General features: G+C 39.5%; 1 protein-coding gene across 2 annotated transcripts in view; it reads left to right on the top strand.

Moving 5' to 3' along the window:
- The window catches only part of TPST1 (tyrosylprotein sulfotransferase 1), a 102357-nt gene extending 85580 nt beyond the window's left edge, over nucleotides 1-16777 (top strand). For both annotated transcript variants that reach the window (XM_006070335.4, XM_025275685.3), the window contains 3 exons: nucleotides 10790-10840; nucleotides 13783-13829; nucleotides 16223-16777. In XM_006070335.4, coding sequence (XP_006070397.1) covers nucleotides 10790-10840; nucleotides 13783-13800 — 69 coding nt within the window. In that variant the 3' untranslated portion in view covers nucleotides 13801-13829; nucleotides 16223-16777. The remainder of the gene's footprint in view (nucleotides 1-10789; nucleotides 10841-13782; nucleotides 13830-16222) is intronic.
- The last annotated feature ends 385 nt before the right edge of the window (nucleotides 16778-17162 follow it).

Genomic DNA, 17162 nt, shown 5'->3' with positions numbered 1-17162 from the left:
ATTGCTTTTTTCAAATGTTCATTTTTGGGACTTGAAATCTTGAATAAGTATCAGTGGGCTTCATGTGAATTCTTCATATATTTTTCACTTAATACATTTTGCATTTCAACAAGTAACTGCTGTTGTTTTATCACTAAGTCATGTCCAACTCTTTGCAACGCCATGGTCTGTAGCCCGCCAGGCTCCTCTGTTTGTGGGATTTCCCAGGCAAGAATACTGAAGTAGGTTGCCATTTCCTTCTCCAGGGGATCTTCTTGACCCAGGGATTGAAAATGCGGCTTGTGTTGCGTCTCCTCCATCTCAGGTGGATTCTTTACAACTGAGTGACACGTTCTCCTAAATAGTGATTTGACAGACAAGCAAGCATACAAAGACTTCATCTTGTAGTGAAAGCCTATTGACCGTGTTTTATCACTGAATGAAGATTGTGCAGACTACTGCCAGTTCCTTTCTATTTTTCCACCACTTTTCAACCCAGAGATGCTGCTGCTTTTCAAGGAGACAGTAGGAGTACTCAGAAGCCCTGTGTCTGCACCTCCAAATTATTTCTTCCTCCTCTTTCCTTCTTTCCACGGATAACTTCTATCCCAAATTCTGCCATCATGGATTTAATTTTGCTTGCTTTTAAATTTCATATAAATGAAATCATACAGTTTATTTTGAAGAAAGGAAAAAAGCAGCCTCAGACATCAAAGAACTGATCTGACACAACCTCTAGCCCATGGTGATTAGAAACTGACTTTTTGTGCTCACCACTAAAATATGATGGTCTTCACCTGGGTATCAATGATCTCACAGAACCCCAACACAATACAGGAGTCCTCTTTAACCACGATGAACTGAGAAAAGACAAGACCACTTTGTAGTAACAATGAAATACCAAATACCCACCTCTTGCTTCTTAACCAAAAACAGCCTTATTCTCACTGCTATTGTTCCTTTCTTTTAGATAAGATTTATTAAGATACCCATTTAGAGAATAATCACTGCTTGCTGGCAGCCCCCAGTCCAGAGAAAAACCCTGTTTCCTTGGACTTTTCCCCAAATCACCTAACCAAAATCATGAGAGTCCTTCCTGATGCTCTTTTCCTGAGACATCCCACATTTCCATGGTGTGTGTGTTCCCTTGCTTAAAGGAGTAATGAATTCAACATGTTCAACTACAGCTATATTCCTGGTAGTCTTTAGCTGGAGGGTATTGACAGTATTCTTTTGTGTCTGGTTTCTGTCGTTCTGAGTTTCATGTTGTTGCATTTCACAGTAATTCATTTTTGTTTTTAAATGTGATACTATAGTTGCACAACTGTTTGGACATTTGAGTTGTTTATAGTTGTAGGGATGTTTTAATGTTGATATGCAATATCCTTGTACATGTCTTTTAATGTTGATATACAATATCCTTGTACATACAATATCCTTGTACATGTCTTAACTCATGTATGCACTTTTGCTAAGAATATGCCTGAGAGTTACATTAGGATTTTCCAAGACAGTAGTCTTAAAATTCTTATGCTTCCAAGTGTAGCTGATTATAGCAAAAAGATGGAAAGTAAAACTTACAAAGGGAAAAGGCACATGGGGTAAAAACTCTGGAGGAAACCAGGTGCTGTCTTTGAAATGTCCCTCACAGTGGAGTCACATAGGGTTTGCTTCATTCACCCAGCAACACGTGTGACAACACATGTGAATTGTTCCCAACCAGGTTGCTCACCAGAGCTTTTGAATCCAGGGTTTTTATTGGGGATTGGTCATGTAGGCATGTAGACCCCCCCCCACCCCCAGAGAAAAAACAGATGTTCACCATAAATAAATTACTAACATAAACTAGCTGCTCAAACTGGGACAGGCCAGCCCAAGGCCTCAGACATGCATTCCTATAGACAGAACACTCTAGGCTCAGATCCCTGGAGCCAGCCAAGAGCAGTCCTGAAAATAGGCCTTTCTTGGGAATGTGCAACATTTGAGCAAAATAGCCCTGCTAAGTTAATCTTTTCCATCACAGAATGAATGAATGTATGGGTCAGAGGGCATTTGAATGTGCAAATTTAGGAGATAATGCTAAGTGACTGTTTTCTCTCACTAGCAGGTATATGAGAATTTCAGTTGTTCTACATCGTCAATGTTAGAGTCAATCTTAAAATTTTAGTCTTTCTTATAGGAGCGTAGTGATGTTTTATTATGGTTAAAATGAGTATTCCTTAATAACTAAAGAGAGCAAACCCTGTTTCATGCTATTTGCCACTGAACTATGTTATGAAATGCTTTTTCAAGTCTCTTACCCAATTTTCTACGAAATCATTTGCTTTTTCCTTAATGATTTTTAGAAATTCTCTGCGTATTTTGATGTGTGATGTTTTTATGTATCTCACATATGTTCTCATACTTATCTGCTTTGGCTTTTCTCTCCGTTAAGGCTGTCTTTTTAAGAATAGAAATTCCTGGGACTTCCTGGTGGTCCAGTGGTTTAGGTTGTTACCTAATAATGAACAGAGTTCCCTGTGCAATATTACAGAAGGTTAATTTTAAATATAGCAGTGTGTACATGTCAATCCCAAACTCCCTAACTATCCCTCCTCCCGTAAACTTAAATTCATTCTGTAAGTCTGTGAGTCTATTTCTGTTTTGTAAGCAAGTTCATTTGTAACATTTCTTTTTCTGTTCTGCTTATACATGGTATCATACGATATTTCTCTTTCTCTGACTTATTTCACTCAGTATGACAATCTCTCGGTCCATCCATGTTGCTGCAGGTGGCATTATTTCATTCTTTTTAATGGTTGATTCTTGAATTCATTTATTTCCAAAAATAGAATTGAATAGAATTGAAAAGTAGAATTGAATTGAATAGAATTGAAAAGTAGAATTGAATTGAATAGAAAAGTAGAATTGAATAGAATGAGTTAACAGTATTCTATAACATAATGTCATATGTAGCCCTCAAGGTTCAGTAGGTTCCAATCAGGGAGGGCCCAATGAAGTTGCTTCTTCTGCTTCTCTGCTTAATCTGTACTGTAAATTGGCCTCATCGGTCCATCATCTGTAAAAATGGAGACCATTATGAAGGAATCTCTTCATTCATTTCTTTTTTTGTCCAACTGTCCATTCATCCCTGCATCCAAGATATACAGATAATTAAGGATCTGTCCCTCTCCTTAAGAAGTATGCTGAAAATAGATGTGTAACTAACTGTAGTTCAACATGATAACTGCCATAAATTTAAGGCATTTGGGATGCTAGGTGAACACAGAACTGGCTCTACTGGATTGTCATGTTTAAAGGATAAGTTAAAAGTTCCTAGTTTGAGAAAAGAAGGAAAAGCACCCCAGTGAAAGGAAATTGATAAAATTATTATTGACTGTACCTGTGTGTATTAACTGTCCTTCAGTGTTACTGAAAATTATGTTCAACACATTTACCTTTGAATAGAGATGTATTCATTCTTGCCTGGTAAGTATCCCGTGGTAAACTGATACAGTTTCTTAATCATCCTGCATGTTAAACTTTTCTCCCCTGGAAATCAATCCCCTGATGCTAAGTTTGCTCTATTTATACTGCTTTCTTGTAGAGGTTCCTATGTCACTTTTATTACACATTCCCAATTCAATTTACGTTCCAATCCATCTTGTCCAGCCTCACCCAAAAGTCAATACACTTTTTCTTAAAAACATTTTTGGAGGAGTAGATGATGCTTATGAACTGATTAATATATTTCTTCTTGATATAGGGAATGTCCTAATAGCATTTGTCCATTGTTTGTAACACACGATTGTTGAATGCTGCAGAAACCCAGTCTGAGGTTTGCAAAGCTGCCAGAATACTTTTAAGGCAAATGAGAATATGTAAACATGCATGTTATCAGCTGTTTCATGTTTGTATTTTAGCGATAATAAGTCTCTAGTGGGCCAGAAGAGCCCAGTGGGATTAAAGATGTAAATTTCAAAATCTAGATTCCTTTCTGCATTATCATATCTGGCTGGAGTTGTGTTTTCTCTGCATGTGAAACTAACATTGTTTCTCGAGAGGAAATGCTTTTTATATTATTAAAAATAGTGAATTGCATAACAAAAAAAATAACGGGCCATGCATGGACCAATGATGAAAGTTTGTCGTGAACTAAGAAGTAATCCAATTCTGTGCACTTGAGCGCTCTTGGAAAGAGGATGGAAAGAAGGAAGAAGGCAGAAAGGAGGAATAAATTAGATTTGAGCTTACAATGAAATTTGAATTCATAACCAGAGGTTAAAAGACTAATCTTTTAACCCTTGGAATGTGTATATACACATATGTGTATACATACACACACTTTGAAGAAAACAATGAGCAAAAGTAGCACTTTAAAATCCGCAGTGCATGTAGTATGGTCATTAGTATGTGTTTCTGGACATTGTTTAAAATTTTCTTATTTTGAAAGAATGTTTTGAGTTAAGTCATTGTTCATCTTGAGTACCCAAGCCAGAAGAAACAGACTTTTGTGACCTAATCTCAGAAATAACATTCATCACTTTTGCCATATTCTAGTTGTTAGAATCTAGTCACTAGATCCAACTCACACTTAAAGGAAGGGAATTACACAGGTCTTAAATACCAGACACAGGGATCATCAGGGAATGTGGCCACAAACACTTTTAGCATGAAAATAATTTAGAAATAGTTTCATATTCTCCATAAGATCAAGCCAGATTCAGAATTAGGCCTCATAACATGTCTGCCACCTTTTCCTGTAAATTGTAGACACTTGACTGTCTGAGATCCTTGGGGAACCCATCATTCTAGAAAGTCAGGTTTCTGGGTAGATGTGTCTCGTTTAGGACCAAACCTTAATATTTTGATGTAGAATTCCTCTGCATTTTGATGATTTATTTCGTTACCTTCTTAAGTAAATTATTAATCATAACTTGAATTTTTATTTCATCCAAAGGAAATTACTGTTTGTGTTAGAAAATGCCCATCCTCTCTTTATATAGGATATAGAACTGTGGGTCCCTTTCTTAAAGAACTCAAGGCTTCCTATCTGCCTTTTACAATTTCTGTGTCTTCCTTTGTTTCATTTGTCACTTCTCAGTTATCAGTACTTGCCCATTACCTTCCTGTTTGCTGTATCTGATTGCTATAGGTTGAAACCAGATAACTTGTGATGGTTAAAAATGTGTATAAAGGAAAAGGGACCTAAAAGACTTGATTAAATAGAAGACTCAATCTTCAGTCTGCAGGTATGTTAATAACATCCATTTTAGCTCCATGGAGACTTTTGTTTACATCTTAATTGTAAACTATTACTATAGGTGAGGCTGTGGTAGCAGGTGAAGTGGTACTGGGCATGGCCGGTCAGCTTCTAATTAATCTTGTAAGAAAATGGAAAGTGGCCTGAGGACAAATAACAAGAAGATGCATTGCTACTTCAGTCAGTATTCAGAACCTCTTCTTTCTTGGGTTTTTGAAGCTTCACAGGCAGCTTAGATAAATTATCTTCCCTTCTCTAGCTTTGTATTCTAGGTAATCCACAACTGAAGGGTTTGCTTATAACGGAGTTGGTGATACCTCACTCCACAAATTTGAATCTGACATTAGTCAGAGTTACTTGACTTCTAAATACCACTTCTTAAAATTTTCCTTCTCTGTCATTGGTGGCCTCTTCTCAGTCTTTGCTGGTTCTCCCTCTTCTCCCCGACCTCTTTATGTTGGAATACCCCCCTGCTTCAGTGTTAAGCCCTCTGCTCCCTCTCTCTACCCTGAGCACCTAGGTCATCTCATCAGGTATCAAGTTTTAAATACCATCTATAAGTTGATGATTCTCAAATTTATATATCCCAGCACAGACCTCTTCCATGAATCCTAGATTTGTATTTCTGACTACTTGATATTTTCATGTATTGTCCAGTAGATGTCTCAAGCTTAACATTTCCAAATTAAACCCCTGAAAATCTGTTATATCCCAGAACCTTTCCCAGCTGAGTTGATGGCAACTTCATATTTCCAGTTGGTAGTTGCTTAAGCCAAAAACTTTGTCATCCTTGACTCCCTTCTGCTCTTTAACTTTCCACATCTAGTCTATTAGGAAATCTAGATATGATTAGGGGGGAAAATCCACAAAGGTACTGCTTTGCACCACCTCCACCACCACCTCCCTGTCCTGTCTAGATTACTGCTGTTGCTCCAGACTCTGTTCTTTATCCTCTGCAGACTAACAGAGCAATTAAGATGACCCTTTTAAAATGGAAGTTCAATCATGGTACTTAGTAACTTGCCATTTTACTACATTGGACAAATTAATGTCTCTGTGCCTCAGTTACTTCATCTGTAAAAAGAGAATAATACCTCCCTCAGAGGACTGTGGGATTCGATAAGGGGAAACATGAAACGCATGCTCAGCACCAACCTGATGCAGAGAAAATCAAATTTAGCTGCTGTTATTATTTTTATTTCCAGTGCACCCTCTAAATCAGAAGCCTACTTTTGTTTCCTTGGTTTGCAGAGCTTGAGGTGGGAGAGTTCTCTAGGAACGTTTAGATTCTGAGTACCTAGCTCATTTCTGTCTAGTAAAATCCTCAGTTCATTAGTACCAGAGGATAGAATGTCCAGAAACACTATTCCTTTAGCCAGAGGAAATTCCATTTCTAACTTCGCTGTTTTTATAAGTGATTCTGTACTTGGTTTCCTGCACTAAATAGAAATTGCTTGGTCAATAGAAAGTTCCTAACTTCTGTCAGTACCATAGCTCCTAACTTTTGAAGCATTTTTTTCCCTAAAGGATAATGAGGAGACACAGTTTCCCACTTATTTGTTGATTGAGCCTTTTGTTTGATGTCTTAGCCTGACCCCTTTTTGTTTTTTTTTATTAAATTTGCGATGTCACATATTTAGGGTTTTGGTGTGTTTTTTTCCCCTTTCATATGAGCCTTACCTCTCTGAACGTATTGATTCCTGGAAGACACTTATAATATTTAATGTTCCCACTCATATTTTCTGTTAGGTCTTGCTGGTTTTTACAACAAACCAAAAAGAGAAGGAAGAATTTAACAATAAGAATTTTCTAATAGTAATAAGATGCAGAGCGTAGTATAAAGGGAGAGTGCTGAGCTGGGGACTTCTGAGCCTAATTCTGCCACTGACTAGCCATTTGACACTGTGGGCTTGTGTTGCGCCTTCTACTTGAATTCTAGCAGAAGAGGCTCAGAGAAAGAAGACTCGGTTCCTGAGAGGATGTGAGGAATATAAGAAAAGTTTGTTAGGGACCAAACCCGCTAACAGTGGAAGGGGTACTAGAGCAAACATACTGGTTTTGGTTCATAAAGGACCCAGGGTGCAGGACCCTAGGCCTGAGCAGCTTATGCCCAGGGCTTGGAGAGGGGGGCTTCGGACTCAATTCCCTGAATAGAGGGAGAAGGAAAGACTTGAGAATCTGGTAAAAAGCAAAAACAAAAAGCCCATTCTGATAACTTGAGCCCCTGTTTTGATATAGTGTCTGCTTGCCCCACAGATAGTAGACAGAAGCACCGTGAAGTCAGTGTTAGCATGATATAGACACTTCCTATGTCAGAAGCCTGGAGCAGTAATACAGTGTTATATGTCAGTTGTATCTCAGTAAAACTAGGGGGAAATGAACAGAACTGAAACAATCTCTGGACTCTGAGGCTGGGGTAAAGCAAATAGGATTCTTACATGTAGATTCTTTGGAGAGCAGTTAGACCAGCTCTCCAGTGACCTGGGACTGTTTGAAGATATGAAGGAGATGGGGGCAGCTTTTGAGACCCTCCTAGCAGCTGCACTTTTGTTATCCTGCACACCCACCTCAGTTTCCAGTGTGATGCATTGCTAAAGAAATATCAAGTCTCTTTGTGCTTTAATTTAGGCTTCCTAGGACTGTAGCAGAGACCCTAAAGAATAGACTAGGTTTTAGAAATTGCAGAGGAAGAGACAGGAAAAAAGTACATTCATTCTCTGAGTCTCAGAAGGAATACTGCTACTTTTAGAAGTGAAAGTCATCTTATACCCAAGTGAAATCCTTTAAGTTAGTAGGCTTTAGTATTCACCATTTAAAAGGTTGTTCTGTGCTCGGAGGGGCTACCCACTGACTCTTCTCAGTAACAATCCATAGTTTCTTTCTATAGTTTCTCAACAGTTATCAAAGCTGTTGCTGATGGAAACCTTCCTCACTTGATTAACATGAATAGTTCCCAATTTTTTGCCGTTGTTGACAGTGTTGAAAGAGACATCTTTGTACTTAAATAAATTGTGTGTGTGTGAAAGAGCAAGCCTAGTAAATTCTTAAGCTACTGGCTTAATTTGTTCAGTTTTTTTTTTTTGAAGTATAATATATATACAGAAAAGTATACAAACCACAGCTCAGTAAATATTCACAAAATGTTTATAATCACTACCCATATCAAGACAGAAAATCATCAGCACCCTACAAGCTTCTCTCATCCTTCTTCCCAAGCTCTGCCACCCCACTCTTCCCCACAGTAAACACTATCCTGATTTCTAACATCAGAGTTGCTTTGCCTGTTTTTGAGCTTTAAAGGTTTTAAATGGAGGAACTTGCCTGGTGGCCCAGTGGTTGAGAATCTGCCTTGCAATGTAGTGGACACGAGTTTGATCCCTGGTTGGGGAACTAAGATCCCACATGCCTTAGAGCAACTAAGCCTGCATGCCACAACCAGAGAATCCATGACCCACAACTGAAAGATCCCGCATGACACAACTAAGACTCAGTGCAGCCAAATAAATAAATATTAAAAAATTTTAATGGAGACACATGTTATATTATTTTTTGGAGATCATCATTATGTATTGGGATTCATCTAGGTTGTTGGTATAGTATTACTTCATTTCTAAAACTTCAGGATGGTATATCATTATATACATAAACACATTTATTTATTCATTCTAACTGCACTGCTCTGCAGGGCCACCTTTGTCATAAATCATTTATCTGTAAATGAGGGTCTGTTTCTGGACTCTTCATTCTGTTTCATTAATATATGTGTCTGTCTTTGTGCCAAAACCTTACTGTCTTGATTATAGCTATATTTTTTGTATGTATGTGTTTTTTGTATGTTTTGTTGTTGTTCAGTTGCTAAGTTGTGTCTAACTCTTTGCAACCCCATGGACTGCAGCACACCAGGCTTCCCTGTCCTCCACCATCTCCTGGAATTTGCTCAAGTTCATGTCTGTTGAGTTGGCGATGCTATCTAACCATCTCATCCTCTGCCTCCCTCTTCTTTTGCCTTCAGTCTTTCCCAGCATCAGGGTCTTTTCCAGTGAATCAACTCTTTGCATCAGGTGGCCAGTGTATTGGAGCTTCAGTTTCAGCATTAGTCCTTCCACTGATTCAGAGCTGATTTCCTTTAAGATTGACTGGTTTGATCTCCTTGCAGTCCAAGGGACTCTCAAGAGTCTTCTCTAGTACCACAATTCAAAAACATCAATTCTTTAGCACTCAGCCTTTTTATGGTACAACTCTCACATCCCTACATAACTACTAGAAAAACCATAGCTTTGACTGTGTCTTTGCTTTTTAATATGCTGTCTGGTTTGTCATAGCTTTCCTTCCAAGAAGCAAATGTCTTCTAATTTCATGGCTGCAGTCACCATCTGCAGTGATTTTGGAGCCCAAGAAAAGAAAAACTTTTACTGCTTCTACTTATTCTACTTTTCCTGCTTCTTTTGTATGTTTAATGTAACTTAATTATAGCTGAATAATAATGTCTTAACTTCCCTGGTGGCTCAGACAGTAAAGCATCTGCCTACAGTGCAGGAGAACTGGGTTCAATCCCTTGGTTGGGAAGATCTGGAGAAGGAAATGGCAACCCATTCCAGTATTCTTGCCTGGAAAATCCCATGGATGGTGGAACCTGGTAGGCTACAGTCCATGGGGTCGCAAAGAGTCCGACATGACTGAGCAACTTCACTTTCAATAATGTCTTAATATATTTTAGAATAAGCCCTTCCACCTTGTTCTTTTTAAGATTACCTTGATAATTTTTGGCCCTATGCATTTCCACAAAACTTTTATAATCAGCTTGAAATTACCCCTCCCTCTTCCCCCAAAAAGCATGCTAGAGTTTTTATTGGAAATCCTGTGAGGAGAATGGACAGCTTTATTATATTGAATGTTACAATCCCTGAAAGTGATGTGCCTATCTGGTCTTTGATTTCTCTCAATAATATTTTATGGTTTCCTATGTAAAGATCCTACACATCTTTTTAAAAACTATTCCCTAATTATTGCTGCTTTTAGAAACATAGCTTTACATATTGAAAAGTGCAAGTTTTTAATTATAAGATTTCATGAGGTTAAAAGTATATATCATTTTAAGAACCACCTAATATTCAAATTACTATGGGAATATTGGGTACATTAAGAAAAGTAAAGCTGGAGATTTCAGAAGGAAATCAGGAGGAACCTGTTCCTAAATTGTGTGAATTCTTTGTTGGATGCTGGAGAGAAATGGCCAAGGGCTTACTTTCTCAGCTATTAATAAAATAATTGGAACTTGGAATATTAGGATGCTTTTCTTTCTTCTTCAGAGACTCTAAGCCTTCTCCCAGGCAGCCCACATTTGGGAGCACCTAGGCAAGAGTAGAGCAGGTGGGGTCAGAGTGAATAGAAATTTCACTCAGTCCTCAACTCTGGCTGCTCTTGAACTGACAGACTTCCTTCCTATTCCAAAACTCACCAAGAATGAAGCAGTGAACCCACCCACCATCAGGCAATGCAAGCTTCCCAAAGCGATGATAACAGTGAATATTTCCTTAAACTTATACTTGGCTTTTATTTTTTTTCTAGGTCTATAAAGGAGAATTTCAGCTACCTGAATTTCTTAAAGAAAAACCTCAGGTACTGTATCTGCTTCCTCCTCTTGGTGTAATAATAAATGGGCTCTTGCACTGAAGTCATCCTCTCAATGAGATAATGATATATGCTGGGGGTAGAAAGACTGGCTCCTGGTAATTGTTGGACAATCACTTAACATAGTCTCAATTTCAGAGGGCTCAGTGTCTTCCAAAGCTAGGGAAATACTTTATTGATAACTAAAATCTGATTGCTTGAGGTCACTCACAAACCGCACAGCATCCCACCAATAAGGAACCTGCCTTGGTGAATCTGCTCCAGGCTTCTGATACCTTACTTGAAATAATAATGTACAGCCACCCTTTGTTCATATTACATGTACATCATTGCCTTTTAGTTTTCCTCATTTGGAGCCTAGAAGACTTATGAATACATGTTACACACAGCCATTGGCCTTCAGCTACCGAGTTCACCAAGCTGGGAGTGGGTGATGTGAGTTTGAAGCTTATAACTTTTACTTTTTAAAAAAATTAAAGCAGATCCGGAGGTCTCCTTGTCATGTTACACCATCACTCACTTGGATTCCAATATTGTTTCTTGAGTTGAAGAGGAATAGGTGATGTTATGGCCAACAGATGTAGAGTAGCCCAGAGTGTCCTGCGAGAGCTTATCTTCTGCCATTCCTGTGTAGTCGTAGGAAGAAGTCAGTGACTATTGCCTGAGCCAAGAGAAAACGTCCCTGTCCTGCATGGTGATAATGCATGTTGCTTCCAGGTTGCTGCTAACAGCAATTAGCTTGTTAATAGGAAATGAGGACCCAGCACTGAATTCAGTCGCTAAAAGTGTTCCAGATCTGGGTTGTTGAGGGGAACCTCACAGACTGTATGAAGTTGTGTTGCCTGAGGCAAGACTAGAGTAAACAGGCTTTTCTCTAAGAGTAGCTGTATCTCAACCAAGGTTGAAAACTCTGTCTTCTCAGATCCTTGTCTTAAAACAACCATTAATAATTGATACGTATTACTTGAGTATTTTAAACTACTTTCATGGTATATGCTATGCTAAGTCGCTTCAGTCGTGTCCGACTCTGTGTGACCCCTTAGACAGCAGCCCACCAGGCTCCACTGTCCCTGGGATTCTCCAGGCAAGAATACTGGAGTGGGTTGCCATTTCCTTCTCCGCTGCATGAAAGAGAAAAGTGAAAGTGAAGTTGCTCAGTCGTGTCCGACTCTTAGCAACTCCATGGACTGCAGCCTACCAGGCTCCTCTGTCCATGGATTTTCCAGGCAAGAGTACTGGAGTGGGGTGCCATTGCCTTCTCTGATGGTATATGCTTATTAACAAATATTTAATTTTAATCCATCCATCCATTCATTTAATTTATTCAACAACTGTCTACTGAATTACTTTTATGTATGAGAAATTGGAATGTGTCCTCAAGAGTCAGAGGGAAAAGAGATCTTCTCAAGGGGACTCCTGGTCTATCCAAAGACTGATCAACTTTTGCAACAAGGGGGCACAGGGGCCCTGAGCCTTGGCTGGGCAAGATGCACCAGAAACCTGGATGAATTCATGAACAAGTGGTCACTTACAGGCTATGGCAGCTGGAGCCAGAGAATAATCAAGAGGCAGTCTTAAAGAAATGTCCAATCCAAAGGCTGTTTTGTGTAATACAATCTGAAGGAGTCAAGAAAGAGACTTTGAGACTGAAATTAATGGGACAGCCCTGATTCACAGCATACATAAAAATCCTTTCCAGGTTGATTATAGAACTCAATGTGAAAGGCAAAATAATAAAGTGTTTAGGAGGCAATAGAGAATATCTTTATGACCTTAAGAGGGAAAGATTTCTTAAACATTATAAAAAATACTAATCATTAATTTTAAAATGGATAAGTTGGACTACATTAAAATTGAGAAGGTTTACTTATTAGAAAGCATCATATAAAAAAGTACACCTTAAGTAGAAGAAAATTTTGAAACAAAAGATTCATCAGTATAGAGAATTTCTGTAATAAATAAGGAAAAGATAACAAAAAATAGAGTAAAAGGCTTAATACAGGCACTTCAAGCCCCCTGTTCAGGTTAGTTTCATTTAAGGCATCACATAGGTACTTAGAAAAGAGCCTATAAAAGGCTTTGATTTAATTCCTAATAAAGAGAAAACTGAAGTCCACAGAACCCTCATGTTTGATCTTTAGTTAGAATTCTCACAGAACTCAAGAAAGCACTGTACTTAAGGTTACAGTTTTGGGAATTCCCTGGCAGTCCAGTGGTTAGGACTCAACGATTCCACTGCCAGGGACCCGGGTTCGATCCCTGGTCTAGGAACTAAGATTACATAAACCTTGCAGTGTGGAAAAACAACAACAACAAAAAGATTATAGTTTTACTATAAAGGAAACAAGTCAAGACCAACCAAATGAAGAAACAAATAAGACAAGGTCTGGGAGTGTCTCAGACTCAGAGCTTCTGTGCCCTTCTCCGAGGTGGGCGGGTATGTCTCCCTCACAGTACATCCATGTGTTCACCAACCAGGGTGCTCCACTGAACTTCAGCATCCAGAGTTTTTATTGAAGTCTAATTACATAGGCGTGATTGACTCACTGTTGTAGAATTGAACTCAATCCCCAAAGTCCCCTACCCAGAAGCTGGGCTGGGGCCCTGACCCAGCCCAGCCTTCAAATCACAGGTTGGTCTTCCTTGTGATCAGCCCTCATACTGAGTCATCTTATCTCTTAGCAGACACTCAGGTATAATCTCAGGGGCTCATAAATAACAAAGACATTCATGTTACCTGGAAAATTCCCAGGGTTTAGTCTCCCTACTAAGAACCAGAGACAAAAGCCAGTCTTCTTTACTGTCAGCAGTAGCAGACAGAATTCATTAGGAAGTCTAATCAGAGCCTGCAAGCCACATCTGATATTTCAACAAGAGCAGTCATTTCTCATGCTGACTGACTTTAAAACATCTTTTGCTTCCTTCCACAGTCTGAGCAGGTGGAGTAGCAGAGCCAGGAACCTCTTACATACATGAGGTGAGGTTGGGGACACTGCTGGCCTGGACCTTTGGGTTTCACTCTCGTAGGAGGCAGCACGGTGGGGTGGGGAGCACAGCTCTGGAGTCCGTTCACCTGGATTGGAATCTTGACTGTGTTTGGCATTGAGCAGACTACTTAACTTCTCTGTGTCTTTGTTTCTTCATCTGTACAGTGAGGACAATGTAAATAAGAGATTGGTAGAATGAACCATAGTAATGTCTGCCCGAAGCCTGACACACAGTGAGCACTCAGCATTAGTTGTTATTTTCAGTATGAGGAGGGGTGTTAAATGGTAAAATATTTTAGCTGAAGAAACACCCTCAACCACCTGTTTTCTGATAAGGAAACTGATCCTAGAGAGGTCGGAAGAACCCAGTGGTAATGAGCACCGTCTTCTGACGTCCAGCCAGGGATTCTTTCGCCACCCATGCTGCTTCCTCTGTGTGCGGCATGTGCCAACATTTTTGCGCTAATACTTTTGGGAGTTGCTTGGTTGGTTTTTCAAGTCTGCCCTTGCTGATGTTAATGCATTATGGTGTTATATGTTTATAAGCCATGTTGTCTGGTAGTTAAGGGCTACTGTGGGGCAGGCCTTCTTGGCCCCCTTTCTATCTGAGTGATCATCAGGTACATGTCTTGGATTCCAGTGGCAAAGCTGGTTCTGAACCTAGACCTCCTGACATGGCTGTTCAGACCTCACGCCACTCTCCAGATTTTAAGATTCCATTTTGGTCTGAATAATGTGGTTATGTTGTAGACCAGGGGTCCCCAGCCTCTGGGATCTAATGCCTGATGATCTGAGATGGGGCTGATGCAATAATAATAGAAATGAAGTGCACAGTAAATGTAATGCTCTTGAATCATCTCGAAACCATCCCCCACCCCTGGTCCATTGATAAATTATCTTCCATGAAACCAGTCCCTTGTTTGCTTGTTGAGGTCCCTGGTGCCAAAAAGGTTGGGGACCATTACAACCATTTGGAACTTGAAACTTTCAAGCTTTCATTAAAATCTGATTTTTGTCATAGTTTTGTTTGCTGTTCTGTTTTTACCTTATATAATAGCCATGTATTGACTGTGTACTCCATACCAGGCATGAAATACCAAGCATCACGTATATATAGTATATAAATAATATATGATAAATGATATCTTTAAGATTTATGAATTATTCATATATATATGTGCACACACATATATATGAATGATTTCATTCAAGTCTGGCAAGTAGGTGCTATTTTTTCTGTTCTACTGATGAGAAAACTGAGATTGAAAATTCAGTCTGAATAAGAAACTTTTATGACATGCTGTGTATTAATAGATTACAGATAGAAAAAAGTGAATACTGCTATACCATGTCAAAATTACCAATGATAGTGAATTTATACTATTCATAGGTTTTAGGATATATGATTGTCTTTTGCTAAGGAGCAAAATGTTTAGACTTAAACTCAGTGGGCATACAGGTATAACAGCATTTATCAGGCCTTGTGTAATTTTGTTTATTCAAAATATTTTCAAAAGTATAGATGAGAGACTTCTCTGGTAGTCCAGTGGCTAAGACTCCATGCTCCCAATGCAGGGGGCCAGGTTCAATCCCTGGTCAGGGAACTAGATCCCACATGCCGCCACTGAGTTCGAAAGTTCAAATGCTACAACTAAAGATCCCACGTGCGACAACTAAGATGCAGTGCAGCCAAAAAAAAAAAAAAAAAGTATAGATGAATTCCTTCCTGGAAACATTCATACAGGGCTGCATTGGATGCATTATCTGCCAGCTGTTTGCAGGTCAGATGACTCCAGCTTTGAGTTACCACTACAGCAGCAATACACCCTGTTTGCTTGTCGAGGCCTGTCGTGGCCCTCATGCAATCAGAGAAGAACTCAGGACAAGCTAGGAAGACACCAAGGTATCTCAAGACAAATCATAGTCTTCCGTCTTGTCTTTGGGATCCCTTCGGTGTATGAACAGCAGTCAGCATATCTCCTAAAGTTTGCTTTAAAGAACCTCAGTATCCGCCTTTTGATATTAAACAGTCAGCCTTCGACCCCTGGACGTTTGACATCCCTGTCAAATGCCCCCAGAGTTGCTTCAATTGCAGATCACAGTTGCAGTCATTTGGAAGTGGGCAGGAGCAGCCCTTGCTTTGGCTTCCATCCTTTTGTTTTGCATATCAAAGCTCCTGGCAGGCAGCTAAAAGCATCCCAAACTGAGGGGGAGTGCGCCTCTCCAGTAGTCCTTCTGAAGCAGCTGTTCTCAGTGGTCTATCCCCCTGCTTGTCTCCCCTGCTGTGCTGGGCTCACAGCTGGAAAGGAAGTGGTGTCGTGCAGGGAAGAACAAAGTGAGATTAGAGTACACACCTCTGATGCATTCTGTTTGTCTGCCCTAGGGAAGACGGCTGCCTTTTTGGCCACAGAGAAATTTCTAGGACTGGCTGTCCCCTGCTGAGATGAGTGGAGTGTATGTAGCATGCCTACATCTCCTGCTTATTTGCCAGTCTCCTTCCCCTGAGAGGGTGGGATGTCAGCACACGTTGGGACCCTCCTGAGTGACCTGCTTCCCATGTACAGCGCTCTCGATCCTAATTACATGCACAGCCCTGCGGAGAAGGAACCCAGCTGGGATGTATGCTTTCTGTTAAAACTGCTCTGGCCCTCATCTTTTCTTACCAGAGTCCAAACTTTGTTTTCAAGGGGAAGGTTTAAAAATGGGATCCTGTAAGCAAAATTGGGCAGTTTCATCTTGGACTAGGTTGTCTATACATGTTCTAATGTTTTGTAGAACGCTTGTACCTGTTGAAATGTTTGATGTGGATAATGTTAAATGTCTTAATTATTTAAATAATTCATTGTATTGTTTCTGAGAAGTTGAGGAATTACCACATACATTTACAACTTGATGACTTTTGTATTTTATTTTTCAAAATAAAAGCTTTAAATGTGAAGCACTCTGCTAGTTTACATGTTTTCATTGCCGTGATTTTAGAGAAGCAATAAGACGTATCAGATGATGATCTAATAAACCAAAGTTTCTTCAGTTGCTGTATTTCAGATATTCTGAGTGGAGTTTTTGCTGTAATTTATTTCAGAGACACCCACTACCATGCTTTTGTCTCAGAATCCTGTTCTTGTGTTTCCTTCTCAATTGTCTGGTCTCCATAAAGTCTAATTTCAGAGAGACTTCCCCTGATGCCCTTTCTGCCAACCTCATTCACAATATCATCTTATCACACTTTGCAGTTTTTAATGTTTCTTGACTTCTTAAATTGTCTCTTATGTTAGATGGTAAGATCCTAGAAGGCAGAGATGTGTCTTTTGTGTCCATTTTTG

This window comes from Bubalus bubalis, chromosome 24 (assembly GCF_019923935.1).
Source record: "Bubalus bubalis isolate 160015118507 breed Murrah chromosome 24, NDDB_SH_1, whole genome shotgun sequence".
Lineage (NCBI taxonomy): Eukaryota > Metazoa > Chordata > Mammalia > Artiodactyla > Bovidae > Bubalus > Bubalus bubalis.
Note: the sequence above shows the minus strand (reverse complement) of the source record. Positions and strands in the feature narration are given on the sequence as shown.